The sequence below is a fragment of the Ixodes scapularis genome, unplaced genomic scaffold, assembly GCF_016920785.2.
Source record: "Ixodes scapularis isolate PalLabHiFi unplaced genomic scaffold, ASM1692078v2 PGA_scaffold2__306_contigs__length_199485367, whole genome shotgun sequence".
In the NCBI taxonomy this organism is placed as follows: Eukaryota; Metazoa; Arthropoda; class Arachnida; order Ixodida; family Ixodidae; genus Ixodes; species Ixodes scapularis.
The window spans coordinates 37,979,951-37,990,221 of record NW_024609857.1 but is presented as its reverse complement, the minus strand read 5'-3'; the positions used below and the strand labels follow the sequence as shown (position 1 = coordinate 37,990,221).

The window sequence follows — 10,271 nt, the reverse complement described above, 5'->3', positions numbered from 1 at the left end:
TGTCAGTTCATGAAAGGAAATTGTGTTTTCATTAAAGTATCTTTCAAACATTGATTTCATAAAATTTGGATTCAATGCAATCCTAGAAACTTGTATTTTTCTTTTTGTAATCTACAGGTTGTTTTCGAGACAATTCAGGCATAAAAAAATTGTATAAGCAAGCGAGTGAACAGAGTGCCACGGAACTTTGCACTAAGGTGTTTTTAGGTGGTGCATTGATCGTACTCAAAATCTGCAAGTCTCGTAAAAATGAAAAAAAAAAAAAAAAAAAATGAATATCTTTTCTTTTTCTATGCTTGGTAGGAAAATGGAAGCAAACTGTCGGGTTGACGCTGCTACTTACAGATCGCACCACGATACAAAAACTTGAAAGATTTTTTAGAGATTACGACCCTAAAACAGATTCAGAAAATCCGTGCGTGTGTGGTACCATTCACGAATGGCAGCATCAAACCGATGGTTTGTTTCTGTTTTTCTTCCATGCATAGAGAAAAAACAGGCTTTTTTTTTTTTTTTACTTTATCCCAGCTCATGAAATTTTAGTATGATACAAGCACCACCTAAGGGCCCTTTCGTGAAAAATTTCATGGCACTCTCTTCATTGGCTTATTTATGCAATTTTTTTTACGACACCCTGTAGAGTCAAATAGAACTCAGTTTATATGCTGTTTTTCTTTCCATGAATCTTAAAGGGATACTTCAACAAAATTTTAAATATACCCGTCGTGTCGTGCTCATGCTCCCTACAAGATCATAGAAGATTAACCCGTCGCTCAAAATTCACACAAAAGCAGCTTTGTGGTTAGTTGCGGTGGCCGGATCGTTGGCGAGCTTCGACCGCTTTGGTGGCTGGAACGGCTAGGGCATCCTTACGACGTCAGCCTTGCCGCAGCTTCGCTCATCCCGAGACAGACTACGTCATGATTGCGCCGGATGTGACGTGCTCTCCTTGTTTGTCCTTGTTCATTCGGCGCTTTCCATTCAAACATGCTCTCCGCTTGCTGCTGTCCGAGCGCTTGCCAGAGTTGGCCGTTTATAACGAAAAATACAGCCATCGGGCTCAAAATACAAACGTGCGATTGTCATTTACGGATATTGTGGATCATACTCAGCCTATTTCTGAGCACGACGGGTACATATCTAACTTCGTTGAAGGATCTCTTTAAAGGGCGCTTTGATTGTAGTGTCGTTCATTCCTTATATTGATGTTAAATAATCGGTTGAAAGCAAACCATTCTTAAGCAGTTTGTGACCGCGCCGGGCGCGTACAAGCCCATGACCTCAAGCATTTGTAGCATGCCTTGAACAGCTGAGTTATGGCGCCATCTAGTGGAACGACGTGAAATTATATTGACAAATTAGGGATCAGCGCTCCCCATGGGCGCGGGCGCGCTCCGGGTGGCATGGTCGTATATAAAAAGTTGGTCGACCACATTTTCCGCAGTGGAAACATGTCGTCCATTTGTACTGGCAGCTGTTACTTTCATGGCTCTCGGCTTCCACAGTGCTCACAAACCCTTGTGTGTTGTTGTGGCCAAAGTATTCCGGATATCTTTTTTTGGACTTTCATCCTGAGGACTTCCGAAGGTTCGTCTCGGGTCATTCTTTTGACGGCCAATTCAGCAGCTTCAAGCAGCTACCGCTAGCACTTCTGCATCTGCTAATGTCAGTTCCCTTTTTGACAGCAGTTGCTTCCGAAAGTTCTTTGACCGCACGCCACAGACGATCTTGCCTCCCAGCATTTTGACGAACATCGCCGAAAAATTACAACTAGTATCCACTATTCTTTGGCTAAGAATTCATGAACCCACTCTCCCTCTTTTTGACAATTGAAAAACCTAAAGCTCTCAAATATCTTGTTGGGCTTCGGATCGTAGTGCGCATCTAGTGCTGCTACCACCTCAGCACATGTTAGAGACGTTAGGTTTTTGTGGACCCACTCTTCCACTGAGTACTCAAACTGTTTTGGTACCTAGTGCCGCTACGAGCAATGCTAGTCTTTTCGTGTCTTTAATTACCTCATTGCCCTCAAAGCTTAAAAAAGTACATACTCCATTTGTTCTTGTCTTAGTCAAACTCTGGCAGCTGGTGATTCATCTTTGAAAACCCTGCAGACTGGTGCACTCCTAGGATGGCCGAAAAATCCTCCTCACTGTGGGTGGCTTCATTGTCCTGGCTCGTTGCAACTGTTATAATCTAAGACTTCGGAGCTGACGAGGCAATATGGAGACGCATATCGATTTCAGAACACAATCCTCTTCCTCTTCATTTTTCACATAACTGTCTATGTCACGAGGAGCCATTCCGTAAATATGAAAACATCTCGGGCGACATTGACTAGTTTATAACCATCGCTTAATTGTATTGATGGCCACGTATAGTACCCATTGTGACACTGGGGTAGGTTTCATTTTTTTATATTTACAGTTCCAGAGATAATCTGAAGTTTCCTTCTCAGTGTTTAGCCTGTCTTAAGGACCACTTTAACCAGTCAAATCGACCTTCTAACAGTGGGAATCTTCTTAAAATTATAATGATGATATCAAAATTTCAAATGAAAGCAACTTACATCTTGTTTCGAAAACGCCCTCCGAAATGAACAGACTTGCAGATAACAACTTCAGGAAAATAGGGGCAGATATCCTAGCCTGGTGCTTAAACTCCAGAGTGGTTTCTTAGAATTATCTTCAAGATGAAGAAAGACCACCCTTTGCCGCTTCAATTAAATATGTTTTTATTTTATTTCAGCTGCTCTTTATCCTGGGAGCTTAGGAATTAACACTTTATGTACAGAAGATGCAGCCAGTGTGCCCTGTCAAGCCCAGCAGACAGAGGCCATGGCTGCGCGCGCTGGGAGGATGTTACGAGGCACAACATGAGGTGGGGGGGGGGGGATTGGTCCAAACTGATTGTCACCACCGGGAACGGAACCAGCGCTCATTTTACTTGGCTGCGGCTGCCGTGATGTCTGGTGACTGCGTCGTGGTCGGATTCGGGTTCCGGTGTCTCGCTTGGCTCTTGTCGGGCGTGGAGCCCAGCGGGGCCCTTATCTTGGACACCAGCTTCCGCGTTCTCAGCACTTTCTGTCCTGTGTGCTGGACGGAAGCCGTCCTGTTATGCGATCCGGAAGTCTGTGCCGAAACCCTTGCAGAGTTGTAGTTTGGTATTCCGCTTCCATAAGACGCGAGCATCTGCGGATTGTCGGAGGCTGGTTCTGCGACGCTGAAGCTCATGGAACTGCTGTACGTCGGAGGGTGCGGCGCTCTCGTGGTGCTCACGTGGAGGGGTGCAGGAGGGCTGGCCGTGTTTCGCACGGTCTGGGTCCATTTGTAGTCCGAGTAAGAGGGCTCGTGCCCGGCACTCTGAAGCAAGGTGGCATCCTTGGGAACAGCGCAGTCGACGTTGTACCACCACTCGCACATGGACGACCGTTGGTTGAAGGCGGTGCCGTTGGGGCACCGGAAGCTCTGCTGTGCCCCACTGCTGCTGCATTGGTGATACACCTGTTGGTGAAGAGGGTCATATGGGATTTTACTGAATGAGCGTGAGTTAGAAAGACCTGCCGAGAGCATGTCAAGAACGGTCATTTGCCTGCGACGGAAAGTTGGAACGATTTATGAGGTAGTTGCAGTAAATTAGCCGGCACATGATCTGCATATATAGTTGGCTTATTGAAGACTACAGGCTGAAACTTTGTTGAAGCTGTGCGGGAGGAAGGATAAAATTTCCAGCTCGGCATCGAAGCACCTATTGGCACTGAGAAATTTGGGGATTGCCATGTGGTTGAGTTTTCTCACAACCTAAAGTTGTAAGCATGTTATGGCAAGCTATGCACTGTCAGGTGTGGGAAGGTGATCACTGACATCATTAACATTCAGTAGCCGAATTAGCTCAAAGGATGCTGCATATGACTGCTTTTAAACCTTTTAGATGGGTAGCACTTGATCTGGTCCTCGCTACACAAGTACATTTGAATCCACAAGTTATCCTCAGCATCCAAACAGTTCGGAAACTTGCATGTGCTCCTAAAAATGGTGATTGTAGCTTGTGGCTACCAAACAGGTGCTGTTTTGATTCTGTATTAGTCCGGTCCTATTGTGCTACTAACAAAGAGGTAGGGAAATGGATCTTATAATGTTTCTGACTGAAATCATCTGAATGTTGCAGATTTCTAAATATCAAAATATTAATTTTTGTTTTGACTATTAGTCTAATATAAATCTTATGTTGCACATAAGTTCTACTGTATTAAAATATTAAGATGCATTGCAGGATGCTTTTCAACATTCTCTTTTAAATATGATGGTCGTGCAACATGGTGCACAAAGTTCTACAGAAAAAGCAGCCATGCAAATTGAACTATTGGAGTATGGTCAATACTAAATGACTTGCCTGGCATCCTTCTTTCATGTCGGCATAGAATCCAGGAGCTCTGTCATAGCAGGTGAAGCTCATCTCTGGCACCTCGGAGTGTGGTGGATAGCTGGTTCCGGGGCCGCTTGCCATGCTTGAGTAGCTGGACATGTACTGAAGTTCACCCAGGGAGCTGTCGATGGCAGACGAGTGTTTCCGTTTTGCATGCTGCAATGTGACTGATGACCGGCGCTGTCCAGAAGACTTCTCTCCAGATGAAGCCACTTGAGCGGGATTATGCCTTTGATAAGAGTAGCTAGAGGAGCCATCCGTGCTGTGAGATGGCTTTGAGGAGTATGTTGTATGCTGTGAATTCTGCTTTGAGCTGTAGACATCCAGAGGTGATGGCATTTGATAGTAGGAAGAGCCTGCTGTGCCATGTGCAGTTTTTACAGAGTTGACCGCAGAACTTGCTGCAGCTTTTCGCTTGCTACTACTAGAGGATGTGATGATCTGTGAAGAGGTTGTGGGAATTGGAATGGAGTAGGGAATTTTTGGCACGACATACTGAAGTTTTGTTTGCTGATCTATGTACTGGGGTGGGGCACCCGGTGCCGTGTTTGACTGATGCAATGGCTGAAAATGGTTTGCCTCTGTAGGCTGGTAATACGTATTGACAATTGTGCTCGACCTAGAGTTTGGAGCTTGTGGTGATGCTCCACCCTGATCATTTCTTGGGATGGCAATGATGACCACTTTGCTTTTTTTCTGCTCTCCACCTTCCCTGTGACGTGTTCGGACAAGTTGAGAGTTTGGCTCATTTGCCTGTGGCACGTAAGGTCCCCCTGTGTTTATGCTTGTCGAGAACACTTCTCTGCTGGTTCCATCCACAGGGTTCCTCACAACAATGCGAATAGCTGTTGGCTGTGGGTAGTTTGGTTGATAGGAATGCTGTAGGCTGTTGTCATTCGACTCGAGCAGAGGAGGTGGCCTCACATATGTTAATGGCAAGAAGGACTGCGCCGCAATTGGGCCAGTTTGTTTAGAAGCTCCATCCCGGTCGTATGTTTCCATGGTCTTACCAGATTGTTTGAGCTTCCCGCCTAAGGGATCATCTCTTGGTGGCATAATTACGAAGGACTGTCCTCCAGGGCTTTCGGTGACCTTGACTTCCATTGGGTTAAAGTGGATCCCACTGCTTCCTCCCTTGTCTAAAGTTTCGTCAGCCATTTGGTTCAGGTTGCCTTGTATTGGTACAATGAGGGCTTGCACATATTTGTCAGGGTTTGACGGACCCTTGCCAGGAAGGTGGAAGACAAGTGGTGCAAGCTCTTTGATAGGTTGGGTCTCTAACTGATTGGGAAACAGGTGCGAGTTCTCGTTGCGATCACCCATGGACTGCGTGCTGTCCAGATGTGGCGACAGTACCATTTTCGGGTCCTCCGAAAATCTGTGCATTCCATGTTGCCTGTGCTGTGCGAAGAGGTGGTTCAGCTCGTGCATCATTCCCGGGGACCCCGTATAGAAGCCCAAATTCCCAGCGGCCCTCATGTTTGTCCTCTGTTCCGAAGCCATGATGTTATCGAATCTGCTTCCTTCCGGTTGAAAGAAGCGACTTGCGCTTGTCGGATAGCGAAGGAAGCTCCTGGTTCCGGAGGTCATGTCGTCCATGAGGCTTTCCGAAGGCTTAGATATGTCGTCTTCGTAATTGCGGGTCCCGAATGGCCGTCCTTCGGGCAGTTCCTCGATGTACGTAACCGGCCTCTTCCGGCTGTTAAACAGCTGGTCGTCCTGTTCATCCACGGGCCTCCTCGTATGCGCGCGGTAGGGCTTCCGGCCACGAACCACGATAGGCCTCCCGTCGTCTTCTTCGCTCGAGACGTCTTCCTCGATCACGATTGGTCGCCTTCTCTTTCCGTGGTGATTCTTGCGGCCACGGATAATGATTGGGGTGTCATCTTCTCCAGAGTCGTAGTTGGAGCTCGCTTGCGGTTCTTTGTCTGCAAACACTACGTTCGGGGACGCTGGGTGTCGTTTTTGAGGCTTCATCGGCGGGGGTGGCGGAGGAGGAGGCCGAGGTGGTGGGGGCATGATAGCGTAAGGCGGCGGGGGTGGAAGACCGCCCATCATCCCGTTTGGCTTTCCGTAGAACGGCCGTATCGGTCCCGGATAGCCAGCGCCCATGTGGCCAGGAATCGGAAACACTGGAGGGCCGTAAGGCCGCATGCCTGGCGGTGGAAGTCGAGGCATTCCGAACGGCTGATGCATGTGTGGGTGCACGGTCGGGTACATGTGGCTTGCCTGTGGGAATCCGTGATGTCCTGGTACTGGGGGCCCCGTAGCGTATTGCTTCAGAAGAAGCTTGTGTAAGGTGGGCATCCCCGGTTGGGCTCCGTGTTGCAAGAACTGTGTCAGGTCTGTTTCAACATTGTGTCCATTTGCTGGGGCTTTGCCTGGGCTCTTGCGGAAGAAGGGCAGCCGTAACCGTCCGGAAAGCCGGGGAAGCTTGATGAACTGCACGTGGGAACAGTTCCGCTTTGTTACCAACTCGGTCGGCATTGATCAGATTGACCGGAATGCTCTCGTCGAGAAAATTTACTACAGTTTGTTTACCCCCTGTCGCGTAGTTAAATGAGTGTTCCGGTTTATACAAGGTAAATGCTAAGGTCAGTTGCCCTGGAAATAAGGCTCTCCTTCACAGCTGTGCTCCACGAATTGAGGTCTGTACCATGACGACCCAAGGCTAGCCCATGCTTAAATGGTGCAAATTTTGCAAGAACCTCTAGGAGTTCGTCTTTACAAACTAGTTATCGACTTTACAGTGGATAACTACAGGGGAGCGGCCACTTGATCACGAGGTCCTCTAAATCGCAAAACTTGCTGGATTGCCATTCTGATCGAACCTGGTCAATCCTCGAAAGCTTGTTCTTTTTGGTGAACAAAATAATGGGATGAGTATAAAAATAACATTTTCCCGCGCATTTTTTTTTTTTTTTATTTGCGTGTAAAATGAAAAAAAAGAAAGTTGGGGTTTTAATTTTTGTTGTGAAGGTGGTTGGACAGCGAAGCTGTGGTATTGCCTGCATCGATTGTCCACTGCACTATAGAATCTTGTTATGGAAAATGCTACCAGGTAGTGCTCCAGTCTGGTGTCCCAGAGAACTTCCGGTTTATAAAAAGAATGAACAAAGGCCACCTTAATACTGCTGCTTGAAATGTAGATGAAACGTCTAACCACCTATTCTCAGGTGAACGCCAAAAGAACGAAGAAGTGCGAAATCTCTTAAAACGTTTCGAGTATTGTAAACCAACTTGCCTCCTCCAAGATGTATTATTGTACAGCGAAAGGTTCTCGTTAAATCTCCAACTTTGCTGTCCGTGTAGCAGTTATGCTTTTTAGCATTGGTGGCATAAGCAAGCTGAACAGGCTTGCAAAGATGGTGCGACCGGAAGTCGCTTGCGACGAAAGCGGCAGTTCATGCTTGTAAACAGCAATAGGGTCTATACCCAATGATTGATGAAAGAAAAGTTAATGCACTGTATCAAAACATTTTTTTTTATATATGAAAGACTTCGTACGCTGCCGTTGCAGCGGCAGCTTATACAACCGCAATCTTTACCGAGAAACGCATGCGGGGAGCGCTACGTGCTTCGCATTGTTCGAGCGCTCCTTATCTATCAAGTGGCTTTTATACTTGCTTTGTGGTTTTCTTAGTGAGCAAGTGTCAAAACCACATGATAAAAGATAAAACGCGCGCGATGGTTTTCTGTTGACTACTGTTCTGTCGACGAACACGAAAAAACCTGACTTACAAATCATAAACAACTTCGCTTTAAAAAAAAAAAAATACGAAGGATACGAGGGTTGGACACGGAAGTGAGTTTTACCGCACTGAAGAAAAGCAAAACGACTAAATGAACGCACGCGGACCTCCAGAAGGAACTCTAGTCCAGATTTTATTGGGTCGCATCTGGAAGCAACCCAACAAGTTGAGGTAACCACGCAAAAGACTAAGGCGTGTACGCACTATAAGAAAATGTTGCTTTACCGCACTACTTGAATTGACACGCAACCGAGTTAACCACCGACTGAGAGCAACAGGAACCAAGCAAAAACTCACCTGCGCGTTTGTGTCGCTGGGCAAGCACAGCAGAACCCCTGAAATAGATAGACACACGTGTTCACCACAAATAAAGTTGTTTTTATCGTGTGTTGTCATTCTGGTCGCCTTGACAGCCAGTGCTTATCTCGGCGTCTTCACGTCATCGGCAGACCGCTCCCGCCTCCTCCCCCTAAATTTGATATCCGTAAATGCGGGGTCTAATACCGAACCCCCGTAAAAAAGAGTTGTCCTAGATTCCCATTCAGACACGCTGTGACAAATTAACCAGGCGGGGTCAGATCCCCCGTGGCCGAATGACAGGTATATCTTACGCCACTACTGCAAAGAAAGAGAAACGAGACGCGTCTTCATCGTTGGAGGATCGAGCGTTCCCGCGCGTCGTTCTTCTTTGGCTTCATCACATTCCGCGGCGGCGGGGGACGCATCGGAGCGCGAACTTGTTTTCGGCGAGGTATGTGTGTGTAAGTACAAGGCAGGTCCTGCTGAACTCTCTTGGCTACGGCGGGTCGCGGCCGTGGCGGCTCCCTCCGCTAGGCCTCGTGAGGAACGGGTGATCGCATGCGCTGGATGCGGCCATTAGCTGGGATAACGGGAGGAGTGGGGGGAGGGGGGACCAAGGCAGCACGAATTTGGAGCCGCTGCTGCACGCGAGCCCACGCCGACCGAAGACCCGTGAAGCGTGCCTGGCCTAATGACTCGCCGAATGGGACCGGCTCCAGCGGGCCAAGACCGCTTGGTTAGCTGAGTTTCGAGTCGGAACTCCCCGCCGACGAGAAGAGCCGCGGAAGTTTCTTCCCGGTGGCGGCAATCAGACCTTGACATTGGGCGGCCGTGCCGATTTGCCGTCGGAAGAAAGGCGGGGTCACGCCGCTGGACGGAAGGCTGGCCGAAAAAGGGAACGATATAAGGAATGTTTGTTGTTGTGTGTGTCCGTTTGGGTTTTTGGATCGCGTACGCTTTTCTTCATATGGACACGGACGCGAGAGATAATCGATAATAATTCTAATTACACCTAGCCAGATAGAGTCAACTGGTAAATCTTAAAAGTAAATGGCTGATTCCTTAGAAAGTAACCGGTCTTTCGATTGACCTAACTACCATGGCTCTTCGTTTTATTTGATCAGACGCTGCAATACGTTCAACACCGCGTAGTAAATGTTTGTGTATCGTTGGGAATGTTTTTGGTCTGTCCCATGGCTAAAACCTAAGGGTGGTGGCGTGAACCCGTAGCGTTAGCATAAGGGTGTTGCTGAAAACCCTTAGGGGAGTTCCACCACAATGTTTATGCACGTCTGTAACATTGTTTTGAGGCTCAAGGAATATTTCTCAATCTGGAAGGCTCCCGAACACGGTCACTTACAATATTACTAACTTAGATGTGAGAGAATTCTATTTCGGTCTCAAATATGAATGCAATCATTTGACGAAAAAAGGTAGCGACGAAGTATAAAATTACTAACGGAATTATCTACCGCCAGTAATCTTTGCTGCTCCATTTGCTCCAACCTTCTACAGTTCCACCAAAATGTGAAGAATTTCCGACAACATTGCGCGAAATTTCATTTTCTCAATGCTAGTAGCTTAGGTACCGCTACACTGCTGAATCGTACCGCTAAAAGCTTTTGCGAATTAAAAAGATCGGTTGTCGTTTTGAATAACCTACTATTCCTTTCAATCATCGTATCGAAGACTGACAGTATCCGCAAGTTCTGCAACATATATTAGAGAGTTTTGGGGAACTGTTTTTCACACTTGATACGGCACGATACGATACTCCGGTACGAAATGCACATG

General features: G+C 47.3%; 1 protein-coding gene across 1 annotated transcript; it reads right to left on the bottom strand.

The window, feature by feature from the left end:
• Positions 1 to 2,709: 2,709 nt before the first annotated feature.
• LOC8053621 lies at positions 2,710 to 6,861 on the bottom strand. The gene is made up of 2 exons (XM_029982367.4): positions 4,393 to 6,861; positions 2,710 to 3,503 (listed from the first exon to the last, which is right to left on the bottom strand). The coding sequence occupies exons 1-2, from the start codon at positions 6,730 to 6,732 to the stop codon at positions 2,943 to 2,945; spliced, it is 2,901 nt and encodes a 966-aa protein (XP_029838227.3). The 5' UTR covers positions 6,733 to 6,861; the 3' UTR covers positions 2,710 to 2,942.
• Positions 6,862 to 10,271: the final 3,410 nt, after the last annotated feature.